The sequence below is a fragment of the Microcaecilia unicolor genome, chromosome 7 (genome assembly GCF_901765095.1).
Source record: "Microcaecilia unicolor chromosome 7, aMicUni1.1, whole genome shotgun sequence".
NCBI classification, from domain to species: domain Eukaryota; kingdom Metazoa; phylum Chordata; class Amphibia; order Gymnophiona; family Siphonopidae; genus Microcaecilia; species Microcaecilia unicolor.
In genome coordinates, this window is record NC_044037.1 from 193,875,678 (window position 1) to 193,888,958 (window position 13,281).

The following is a 13,281-nucleotide window of genomic DNA, read 5'->3' on the forward strand; positions in this document are numbered from 1 at the left end:
CTACTCAATAGTGTGCACTGTTGCTCAATAATGTAATATTAACAATGCACTAGTGAAGAATAGTTTGCACTACTGACAATACTGCTACCAAAACCAGAACATTTTTAAAAACCCAAAGTGAAAAATCCCAGAAATGGGACGGAAAATTAAACACAACCAGATACATGTAACAATATTTTGTAGGCACCATCTCTTCTGGTCTCTCCTCCCCTCCATAGGCACCATCTCCTCTCTTCCCCGTTTCTCCATGGGCATCATCCCCTTTCTCTTCCCCTCCCTTCTCTCTCCACTCCTCTTCCCTTCCCCTCCATGGGCATCATCTCTCTTCTCTTCTCCTCCCCTCTATGTGTACCATCTCCCTTTTCTCTCCCGCTCCACAGGCACCAACTCCCACATACAACCCCACTGGAGACAGGATGCTTTGGTCTGTCCCCTTCCCCACCAAGCAACTCCTCCCCCCCCCCACCCCAACAAGCGTTCCAGCAGCCTTTTCTCTCCTGGAGCCCCCACATTCTCTGGCATCTCATTTTCCCTCCCCATCTCTCTGGCGATCCTTTGAACTTGCCTGTACAGATAGCAGTAAACACACACTATTTCTCTGCAGTCACAGCCTACCCACCCTCCCTAGTGCCCCACCTCCTCTGATGTATAGACAGCAATAAACACACACTGCTTCTCTGTAGTCACAGCCTACCCCCTCCCTCCCTCATGTCCTACCTAGGGAGGGAGAGCTTTGGCTAGAGAGAAGCAGTTGCTACAGGCAAGTTTAGAGGATTAATTGTACAAAAAAATTAAATTCCCATTAAAAAAAACTGTAATATCATCATACATAACCTCTTAACAATCTCTTTCCCCTTATAAAGTTGTGTATAAGGATGTACTCATGTTTCTTAGGACAATCACAGATGCCAAAATCATCAAAAGTTATCCGAACTTTTAATCACAGGATGTCTCTAGTGGCTTAAAGTAGTGCCTCGAAGTGCCACCCTTTATAGTGTTGCTTCTAAGAGTTGTATATACTGCTTTCACTTAGCATTTGTAGTTGAAAAACAGGTCTCGACATGATCCATGTTTTGCCGAGGCTGTTTCAAGATACCCACCAGAAAAGCTTTCAAACTTTAAACCTTGTGAAAGCGACGCTCATTCATTCATCCATTCCAGTTCACCTGCAGTTGAATTTGGGAGTGGGTCTGTGGTCTGGAATAGTGATCCGGGGGTTTGGGAGGCATTAGCACCCTTGTGCTCAAAGATATACATACTGTAGTCATAGCTTATGCAAACTGAAACTGTTTATTTCTTCCAACTCTGCAGCAGGCAGTACTTCAAACCTTTATTAAGCAATCCAAACAGCGCACAAACTCCAACTTAGAGCCAATCCTTCTGGTGTTCCTCAGGGGAACTCCTATACCACTTCTCCTCTCAGGTATATTTACAGGGATACTTTGTGGGTACCAAAAATGCGCATATATACAGGTCACCTGTCCATTCCTATCCTGCAGGGCAGTGCTATTCTCTGTGGCTGTTCCTCCTCCTCTCAGCACAAATCCAATCTCTGTGGGCTCAGACACTCCTCTGGACTGACCCTCTGCCAGTGGTGACCCCCCTCTGGATCTACCCTGGGACTGAGCTCGCTCCAACTCCAATACCCTGCTCCCGGGCTGGGTCTCTCCTCTGCCCACCCATAGCACACACAGAGGGGCATAATAGAAAGTTGCCGGCGAAATAGATCGCCAGCGGCGCAACAGCTGGCCGGAACCGTATTTTCGAAAAAGATAGCCGGCCATCTTTTTTTTCCGATAATACGGTTTAGCCCGGCCAAATGCCAGAGTTCGCTGGGGTTGAGATCGCTGGTTTTGTTTTTCAGTGATAATGGAAAAAACTGCCAGCCATCTCAAACCTGGTGAAATGCATGGCATTTGGTCATGGGAGGAGCCAGCATTCGTAGTGCACTGGCCCCCTGACATGCCAGGACGCCAACTTGGCACCCTAGGGGTCAGTGTGGTGGACTTCAGAAAAAGCTCCCACATGCATAGCTCCCTTACTTTGGGTGCTGAGCCCCCCAACCCCCCCCCCCAAACCCACTACCCACAAATGTACAACACTACCGTAGCTCTTAGGGGTGAAGGGGGCAACTACATGTTCGGTACAGTGAGTTTTGGAGGGCTCCCGTTACCAGCACAAGTGTTACAGGTGGGGGGGATGGGCATGGGTCCGCCTGCCTTAAGTGCACTGCGGTACCCACTAAAAGTGCTCCAGGGACCTGCATACACGCAGGCCTCTAGGACTTGTTGCTGCTGTATAACCTTGGCACACCAGTTGACACCTAAAGACTAATCACTTTGAAAAAGTCCTTTATTTGAATAAGCACATTTACTCACAGTTAACTACAGATCACAGGTTGTGCCCCACTGGCAAAGAGTCTCCCTGGTACTGAGATTAGCAGCAGGTCAGAGCTGGCAGAATGGTGTACAATGCCCTCTTTCAGCCACATTCAAGGTAATAACTATGGTCTCTAACGTGGGTAATGCATGAAAGGGATCTAAAACTGGCTTACAAAAATGGCCACTACCTCATGGACTACTGGAAACAAAACAGGGCACACTCTGACCCAGTTAGCAGGGGGAAAAGCACCATGGGAGTAGAGCCCACTACCCTACACCCACCACAATACATTGCTGATGTGACTCTGCAGTGCACCTAACAGAAAAGGTGTCGCACTCACCCGAGAGCCACATCACAACCAGGGAAAGGCTGTCAGAGGATAGAACACATTCTGCTGTCATGGAGGTGGATACGGCATTTGAGGCTGGCAAAATATATTTATAATTGTGTTTATTTAGTGTGGGAGGGGGTTGGTGACCACTGGGGGAGTACAAGGAGGTCATCCCCGATTCCTTCCTGTGGTCATCTGGTCAGTTGGGGCACCTTTTTGAGGCTTGGTCGTGAAAATAAAAGGACCAAGTAAACCCGGCGAAATACTGCTTAACACCGCTTTTTTTTGTTCCATTATCCGCGAAAGCCGGCCATCTGGTAGCCCTGCCCATGTCCCACCTTCACTAAGCCGCTGACACACTCCCTTGAATTTTCGCCGGTGAGGCGACGGGAAAGCGGCGATGCTCTCAAAAAAGCAGCTTTCAATTATACCATTTTCGCCGCTTTTAAGAAATCGCCGGCCATCTCCCGATTTATGTCGGGAAATGGCCGGCGATCACTTTCGAAAATAAGCCTGACAGTATCCTGTTTGCTGCTTTCAGGAGCCACAACCCTCCTTTACAACCGAGGGTCACCACTCCTCACTCAGGATTCCCCTTTTTCGCCTCCTGGTCTCTTGGCAGGTGACCATCAGGCAAACAAAGAGCCCCTCTTGGGCATAACTCCAACATTTATCCCCTTTGTAACTCCTCCACCCTTGTTATTGTTGGATTATTTGTAGTAAATAATTAGCAGATTTTAGTACACACAGCTTCAGCTTTAGAAATGTTAATTTCTTTCTTCATCTCTCTCTCATTCACCCCTGAATAATTCACTGCTGAGTCACTTTAAAGTTGAAGTAACAAAACATCTGTTTACTCACAGTTTGCAGTTAGATTATAATCAGACAGGCTTATATATACATATTACTATACATTTGTCTTATCAGCTCCTTCCATGTGCTTAGATGGTAATGGATGCTCACACCACCATAGATCCTCTCAGGTTAGGAGAGATCATGAGCTCCATGTGCTCCATGTGCTGCATCTATCCCCCACAGGAAGTTGCATAGCTGTGTGACCTCTCTAAGTAATTCACATCAGAGGTCACAGAGTAATCACAGAGAAATAATAGGTGACAGGCAATGCATGTAAAAATACAATTACATTCCAACAAACCCCTTCTCATGCATAACTGTCATGCAATTATTTATTCATACAAAGTCCAAGCTTTATACGCAGATTCACAAAATGTTCTCTGGGTAACGGTTTGGTCATGATGTCAGCTGTCATCTCACTGGTGTGACAATAGTGTAGACTGATGACCCCTTCTTTCGCCAACTCTCGCACGTTGTGGTATTTCGTTGCGATGTGCTTGGTGCGTGACTGAACCTTGTCATTCTGTGACAGTCGGATGCAGCTCTGATTATCTTCCATTATCTGGATTGGTCTCTTTTCAGCTATTCCAAAATCCAGCAAAAGTTTTTCAATCCACATCAGTTCTCTGCACGCTTCCGATACAGCCACGTATTCAGCTTCTGTAGAAGACAAACTCACAATACTTTGTTTATGACTGGCCCATGAAATTTGTACATTTCCATACATAAACACATATCCACTTGTGGATTTATAATCAGAATGATCCCCTGCCCAATCTGAATCACAGTAACATATTAGTTTGGATTACTATTGGCTGAAATCTTTAATTTACAATCAATGGTACCCTTTAAATACCTTACCATCCTTTTAACTGCAGTCCAATCTGATTTGGTAGGTGAGCTGACCCTTCTGCTCAAAATTCCTACTGCATTTGCTATATCAGCCCTGTATGTGGTAGCTAGATATAAAAGCTTACCTATGGCTGATCTATATTGGATGTTATCTGGTAAAGGTTCTCTTACTGTTTCATCCTTCAGAAAATCAGTGATCATGGGAGTGCTTACAACTTGGGCATCTTGCATACCTAAACTTTCAATAAGCTCATTTATTTTCTGCTTCTGGCTTAGAAGATAAGAACCATCATTTTGTTTCTCAATTTCTATACCAAGATAGTATGACACATTACCAAGTTCTTTTATCTCAACATTGAGGTTTAAACACTTTACAATGTCCTTGTACTCTTGCTCACTTTTGCTTGCAATGAGCAGATCATCAACAAAAGCTAAAATGTATGCATATTGTCCATTTCTGCACCTAGTGTACAAGCATTTATCTGCTTCACCTTGCTTAAATCCTAAATTTGTCAATATTTCATGCAATTTTTCATTCCAACATTTTGCACTTTGCTTTAATCCATAAAGACCTTTGTTTAATTTACACACTAGCTGTCTTTGTTTTGTATTTATGAAACCTGTTGGCTGTTCCATGTACAAGTCTTCAGTTATATCTCCGTGAAGAAACGCTGTTTTCACATCAACGTGGTTGACTTGCATGCCTTTTGAGACTGCAATGCTCAGAAGTGTTCTGATTGTCGTGTGTTTCACTACAGGTGCAAACACTTCATCAAAATCTTCTCCATATTTTTGAAGATATCCCTTTGCCACTAATCTGGCTTTATACCTTTCCACTTTTCCTTGTGCATTCCTTTTTAACTTGAATACCCATTTGCATCCTATAGCTTTCTTGCCAGGAGGTAATTTTGTAAGAATCCAAGTATTATTTTTATTCAATGCATCAATTTCTTCTTGTGCAGCTTTATGCCATTCAGCAGCTTCTTCTGCTGGCATTTTCTCAATCTCATCCCATGTTAAGGGCTCTTGAGCTTCTGCTGACTTTGTTAGGTAAGACAGTCTTGGGGTTGGAACACCTTTGTTTTCCCTGGATGAGCGTCTGACAACAGGTTGGTCTGACCTTTCCGCATCCTCTAAATCTGAGAGTACTTCTCCAATTGATTCCCCTTCTCCAACTGTACTGTCTTCTTCAATGATCCTTTCTGTGTCTGCTTCCTCTGCCTGTTCCTCGTTAGATACAGATGAGTTGCTTTCAGACATCTGCCTTGGTATGGCATTTATATACACTGGCATGTCTATTATGGTTCTAGTTTCATATTCTGGATGATAAGGCTCATCTGGGATAATCCAGCCTTTATCAACCCTTTTGTTTTCATCAAAATATTTAACATGTCTTATGCCAACAATGCCAGTTTTCAGATTCAAAATTCTATATCCTTTGTGTCCTGGAGCATAGCCAACTAAAATGCCCCTTTCTGTTGTGGAATCCAGCTTATGCCTTCTTTGCTTTGGTACATGAGCATATGCTGTACTTCCAAATGTTCTTATGTGTGACAGGTTTGGCTTCCTACCATGCCATGTCTCATGTGGTGTGCGCTCAGCGCCTTTAGTTGGCATTCTGTTTTGTAGGTACACTGCTGTGAGAATGGCTTCCCCCCATAGTCTTTTAGGGAGATTGCTATCTGACAGCATACATCTGGTCATTTCCACAAGTGACCTAAATTTTCTCTCTGCAACAGAATTTTGCTCTGGTGTATAAGCTACTGTTGTGATATGCTGAATGCCTTCTTGTTCTAGAAATGTGCGCATGCTTTGTGAAGTGAACTCACCACCATTGTCGGTCTGAAGAACCTTTGGTTTTCTTTCAAATTTGTTGCTCACCATGGCTACGTATTTCTTCAGCATGTCTGTGACTTGACTTTTCTCTTTCAGCAAATAGGCCACACAATATCTAGAGAAATCATCCAAGAATATTAGGACAAATCTGTTATTTCCCAATGATGGGATATTAAACGGTCCACATAAGTCACTGTGTATTAAGTCCAGCACTTTATTACTCCTATTTCCTGTGTAAGCAGGAAATGAGGGTCTCACACCTTTTTGAGTAACACAGTCTATGCATTTCTCCATTTTACCAGCATCTGCACTTATCTGAATGCCGGTGGCCAGTTGCTTACTGTAAAGATCCTGGATCACCTTAGAATCACGATGTCCCAGGCGGCGGTGCCAGATTTCCAGACTACATTTATCATCATTCTTCCTTACTTGCGCCATATGTGAGGCTTCACCTGAAATGTTCAGCTTATAAACATCATTATGCATAAAAGCTTCAGCATACACTTCATCATTTTTAGAGATTGTGCACTTACTGTTTTCAAAATGAATCGCAAATCCCTTCTTATCTAATGTAGATACACTAAGCATATTGCAAACTGCTTGGGGAATATACAAGACATCACTTACAGGAATTTCTTTAACTTCATTAGACACTTTGCATTTTAAGAATCCAATACCTTTTGCTTGGATCTTAGCAGTCCCTGCGTTTGCAGTTTTAAGAATACCTTCCTCTGGACACATTTCCTGAAAGAAATTCTTACAATTGGTTAAATGGCATGTGCTCCCCGAATCCAAAATCCAAGTACTTTCATTTGAATTATTATTTACCATAGTCAAAGATTTTTCTGCCATTAGAAAGCCCTTGTGTTTATCTTTGTCCTTCATACATTTCCTGGTTTGAAAATTCTTTAGTTCCATTGGCTTAGGTGAGCTAGAGGGAGTGTTTTGTGTTTCCTTACACCATTTAGATACATGTCCCTCCTTTCCACATGAGTAGCAAATCAGCTTGCCCTTGGGTGGAGTTTTCCCATAGCTCCGCCTTCCTCTGTTCTTTGCCAAGAAATTTGTTTCATTTCTCTCTGACTGACTTTGAGAACACATCTCCTCAGAATCATTTATTATGCATTCCTGCCTTAGTTTTGATGTTGCCTGTTCAAAAGATTGCCCTTCAATGGCCTCATTTACAGACCTAAAAACATCAAACTTCTTTGATAGTGAGGTAAAAAGAAATGCTCTTTTCAATGCATCACACATGGGAATTCCAGAAAGTTCTAGCTTTTGAAATGAAGACATAAGATACATAATGTGATCATTACATTTACTTTTATCCCTTAATTTGGTTTCATTCAACTCTGCCAGCCAAATTGGTTGCTGCTTTGCATATGTAGTTGCATACATAGTTCTCAGTTTATATAAAATGTCCTTTGGTGTATCTTTTCCCTCTACTAATATGGCTTGTTTCTCTGAGAGAGCTTCCAAAAGCATGCACTTCACATAATAGTTTGCATTGTCCCATTCAGCCATATTTTCAGCTGTTCTGTCTTGGTCTAAGCATATATTTAATCTTTTTGCTCGAAGGAGACATATGAATCTTAATTCCCACTGCTGATAATTAAACTCAGTTAATTTAGGCACCTTGAGAGAATAGAACAATGGTGAATTTCTTCCCTCAGCCATTTTCTTAGCCTTCTGTCTGCTGTGTGGGGGGAGAGAGAGACAGACTGAATCTTTCCTTTAAAACTTAAGAGAAAAATGTGGCCTTTTTTTCTGCCTGGTAATATTTCTCTTCTTTTTCAATTCCTGACCCCTGGGCCCATAACCCTTTTGTTGGATTATTTGTAGTAAATAATTAGCAGATTTTAGTACACACAGCTTCAGCTTTAGAAATGTTAATTTCTTTCTTCATCTCTCTCTCATTCACCCCTGAATAATTCACTGCTGAGTCACTTTAAAGTTGAAGTAACAAAACATCTGTTTACTCACAGTTTGCAGTTAGATTATAATCAGACAGGCTTATATATACATATTACTATACATTTGTCTTATCAGCTCCTTCCATGTGCTTAGATGGTAATGGATGCTCACACCACCATAGATCCTCTCAGGTTAGGAGAGATCATGAGCTCCATGTGCTGCATCTATCCCCCACAGGAAGTTGCATAGCTGTGTGACCTCTCTAAGTAATTCACATCAGAGGTCACAGAGTAATCACAGAGAAATAATAGGTGACAGGCAATGCATGTAAAAATACAATTACATTCCAACAGTTATTCACTACAAGGGCAACTCTTTTCCCTTGCATTCTATTCCAAAAACACTCCCCTTGGGCTCAAAGTTGGCAGTTCTGTGGTAAAACGCCCCCCCCCCCCCCCCCATGGGATTTTTTTGAAAGCCCGTGGGATGCAGCTTTTTGGGCAATTTTTAATCCTTGCGGCTGCAGGTTGGGAGCTTTTTCACCGTCTCAGCCGTGGGTTGGGCACTCTGCTGCTTGCCCTATTGGTCCTAATTGGACCAATAGGAGGCTGAGGGAGGCAGGATCCAGCCTCATCTAAATGCCGGTGCGCATGCTTGCTGCTTGTGATCCACTCTGCACTGAGGCAGCAGCACATGGGATTCCAAGGATGTCAGCAGCACGTGGGACTGCAGTCTTCGCTGCGTTTTCCCTGCTGCTGCTTCTAGCTGAGAGGTGTGCAAGTCCTGCTAGCCTGATGAGTGAACCAAGCGTATGAGCCCACCCTGATTGCTCCTGACCGTCAGCTGCCTTTCTCCCCACCCCTTCTTTGGTTATATGCATGCCCAGGTCTTTCCCTACCATTATCCGCTGGAAATAAGATTGGAAGAAGCTGTGCGCACACAGTTTCTCGCATTCCACCACTACATATCAGGAAAAGGGCAGCTTTTATAAAACAGAAAACTTCGGGCCTCACCGCTATGATTGATCCAGCTGGGTTTGAGGAGCTTCAAAGTTGAGCCACTGTGCGCCAGGGCTGCTGCTGCCCTCTCTTGTACCGGGGCTGTGCTCCCTCAGCACCTCTCCATCCTCCGCTGGTTAAATTGAGAACAGGACAGGAGATGGGCTGGCGTGAGGGAGGGGGCTGCTGCCACACAAGGAGGTTAAATTGAAGGCAGAAGGGGGGGCCGCCACACAAAGCAAAGAAATCTGTGAGCTGCTCTCCACATTCTTTATTGTTGGTAGCATTTTTATTTGATCTTGCTTTTATTTTCAAACATTCCAGCTTGTACAGCATGTGGATGTACACAGAGGAAGTATTGGTTTCATCGGTTAGAGTAGTAATTAGTTCTAAATTATAAATCATTGTGTCATTTGGAGGGGCAGGTTATAGGGACTCCCTGTCTATTTTTGCAGAGATGCTTTCATCTAGTAAAGGGCCACCAAAATAGACATCATGTAATGAGAATCAGGTGTTTAATCATACAGTGAAACCTTGGTTTTCGTTGATAATCTGTCTGAAAACAATCGGCAAAATCCGAAACCGATGAATACCGAGGCAATTAACGAGGACGGCCAAATTCGGGAGGATGTCCATCTTCTGACACAAATTGGGATTTGGACGTCCTTTTTTGACGAAATCCGAGGCAACCAACGAAAACCGCGACAAATTTCTCGTTGAAAAAATCAACGAAATCTGAAACTGAGGTCAACGAAAACCAAGGTACTACTGTACTTCCTATTATTAAGTACAATTTTTTAAAATGCATTAATTAGGTTGAACCTGGGAGCATTTAACATTTTTTTCCTGTATCTTTAGCAGCAAGTTTCCACATGCCATTTTTTTTCCTTTTGAAATAGGCACAGGAAAAAAAATGTTAAACGCTCACAGGTTTCACCTAATCAATGTTTGTTTAAATTGTATTTATAATATGTCTGATTGTTAAGCACCTCTCATAACATGTCTGTTTTGGTGGCCCTTTATCATCAACACTGTGGTGCATTACAAAAATGCACTTGCCTTTTTATATTACTATTTTACAGAGCAATTAAATAATGAGGGAAGGGCTTCCTTCTTAAGTTCAGTGGAAAAGAAATCTGTTGTTTCAGGCTGCTTCCTATGTGAATATTCCATTATTGCTACCAAGTATTACATATTAAAGGCATTTCCTTCAAACTTTTTTTTTTTTAATTCGTTTATCCAGTCCTTACATGGTTTGCTTTTTAAATCCAAAGGTGAATCCTAACGGAGCCTGCAGAATTAGGTATAAACTGTTTCTGACTTTACTGGGTGTGAGGAGGCTAATTAACCTGAATGGTTATTTGCAAGGTTTTATGTTACTTTGCATATTGTCTGGCAACTGAGGGAAATGGGGGGGGGGGGGGGGGGGGGTATGTAAGAGAATGTATAAAGTGAAAAATCTGGGTAAGAACTAGGTGCGTAAAGCTTTATTCTTGCCAAAAGACCTTCTGCTGCCTTGCGTCATACAGTTGTGCCATTTAAGCGTACCAACTAAAACATCATATAACAAACAACTATGGGTAAGTATTTAATGTCAGTTACAAAAGATTTGCACCGACGAAGAGCTGGGAATGAACAAGGCTTGGTGTTCTTATGTACCTGAAATGACGGGATTTGGAAACTACAGCGCCACAGGATTATTAAACATGCCGCGAGACTTTGCAAATGGTTCTATATTAGTTACACGTCCTCGGGGCAGTCGAGCAGACAGAGCACGCGCCCGCGCACGTTTTCGTTGCTTTTTGCAGAGAGAGAGAGAGCGCGGAGCCGCGCCGCAGACTCATTAGGTAGGCAGACGGCGGAGACTAGTTAGGTTCTTCCGCCATCGGCTGGTTTTTGTTCAGTGCTACAGGAAATGGCGTCAAAAGGCAGAGATAAGTTACCGCTAATGAAGGTAAAATATTGTGTTGGTACTCGGTTTTCTCAGGTATCTGCTTGGAAAGTGACGTTTTCTGGTTTTTCTTAATGGACTACAATCGGTGTTTGGTATATGTGGCAAAAGTAATGGAGACCAGAGAACTGTGAAGAAACGGATTTAGGGATTTCCAAAAGGAGCTGAGAAATAAGTACTGCACATTTGAAAACAAAACTTAAAATGTATCTATAATTGGAAGGTAAGGAGAGAAAGATGAATAATCATGTTCAGAATGCAATATTTAACCTGCAAATCAAGGTGGAATTCTGTTTAAAAGTCAGAGAGAACAGAATATTCAAGATTTTTCGAGGGTTGGCCATCTGAATTATACTTAAGTACAACAAAGGTAGTCTACTGTGAACCTGAGTTAAATCATGATCATGTTGTGTGCTAATAGTATTGTAGATTTAACATTAGAGTCCAAATAAAACTGAATTAGCAGCCAAAATTTGTTGACCTCCTCTCCTCATCCAGCAGAGAACAGGTCCTCCAGGGCTACCAGTGCTACTCCTGCAGAGAGTGGGTCCCACCAGGCTGCTGCTGCTTCCCCTTCCCATCCCCACAGAGACCAGGTCCTGACAAGCTGGCCACCCCCCCCCCCCCTTCCGAAAGAGAGTGGGTGCCGACGAGCTGGCCCTCAACCACCCGAAGGCCCTCCCTAGGCCTGCCTTGAACTGTCCTGATGGTCTAGTGGTATTTTAGGGCTGGAGTTATACCAGTTGCTCCTGCTGGTTTTGCCTTAAAAATGGCAGCCGAGAATTCCTGCATCAGCCTTGGTAGACTGCTGAACAAGGTTGCTAGGTGGAAAATTTTTTTCCCACCCAATCCAGCCCAAAACCAGCCCAAAACCCGCCCAAACTCAAACCCCGCCCCTGACACCCCCACCCCCGTGTCATCACCCCCGCCTCCCCCGTCACCGGCCCCGCCCAGAACGTCACTAACCCCGCCCCCCGCGGCCGAAAAAAACCGCCCGAAAAACCGCGGAAAAGAAGAAAAAGAAGCCCAAAAAACCGCGACCCACCGCGGGCAAAAATTTCCCGCGGCGGGTCGCGGAAAACCGCCCAATTGGGCGGGAAAACTGCCCACCTGGCAACACTGCTGCTGAAGTGGGAACTCTTGGTTTTGCTTCTGTTTCTGCAGTTCCTGTGGTCCCGCCCTTCTGCAAACATGAAATGAGGGCGGGACCAGAGGAACAGCTGAAACAAGTGGTGTCTGTACTTGCTGCACTTCAGTGTTGGACAAGCAGGAGGTAAAACTTTTTTTAAACAGCAGCTGCCACGTACGAAGGGCTGGGGCACCCGCACACGTCCTCCTTGCTGTCGGAGGCCACAGAGACAGAGGGAGGTAGGCGCTGGCCGGCGGAAATGGGAGGAGAGGGGGGGTCCTGAGACGAGAGAGAGGCTGGAGGGGGATCCTGAGACGACAGGGGGGGTCCTGAGATGAGGGGGGGAGAGGGGTTAGAGGAGGGGGGAGAACAATGGCAGAAGGTCATCACCTTGCTAGGGCTCGTTTCATTTCAATGAGAAACGGGCTTTTTTTTTACTAGTATATAGATATATATGTAAGAGGAGTTAGTAAGTTGACTTATTTAAAGAAAGGTGCAGATGAGGTCAGAGAGATGGTTAAATATTATGTTGGCTAGGCTAGGAGTGGATAAACATGTCCTGCTGCAGTATGTGTAGCCCGTGTCACTCCTTGTGTGTGTAAGTGAGACTAACAAGTTAGTTACTTCGTCCAGTAAAAGTTCGGCTCCGACTCCTGGGGTGGTAGGCGGGAAGGGTCTACCTTATCTGTGTCAAGCTTTAAATTTGGTGGACCCGTGGCAGTTGACTAATCCCAATGTACGCGACTACATGCATCTGTCACAGGCGCACGGCACGTGGTCCCAATTGGATTATATATTGGTGTCCGCCCCCCTATTACCGCAGGTGGAGCGGTCGGAGATTGGTACGTTGGAGGTGTCCAATCATACGTTAATTTGGGTGGATATTGATTTGGGTGAAGTGCGGCTACGGCAGCATTTATGGAGATTCCCCTTGTATCTAGTGGACGATGAACATTTTTAAAGATTATTTGCAAAAGAGGTGGTCTCTATTTGCGGAGGCGAATGAGGGCCACACCTCAGACCCCAGACTATA

General features: G+C 44.1%; 1 protein-coding gene across 2 annotated transcripts in view; it reads left to right on the forward strand.

Annotated features, from left to right (window-relative positions):
• Positions 1–11,043: 11,043 nt before the first annotated feature.
• Positions 11,044–13,281, forward strand: part of LOC115474335 (SAP domain-containing ribonucleoprotein-like) — a 164,977-nt gene continuing 162,739 nt past the window's right edge. The window contains exon 1 of one of the 2 annotated variants that reach the window (XM_030209779.1): positions 11,044–11,122. In XM_030209779.1, the coding sequence (XP_030065639.1) occupies positions 11,084–11,122 (39 nt within the window). In that variant the 5' untranslated portion in view covers positions 11,044–11,083. Of the gene's footprint in view, positions 11,123–11,186; positions 11,343–13,281 lie in introns of those variants that run through there. The other variant, XM_030209780.1, reaches the window with a different exon arrangement.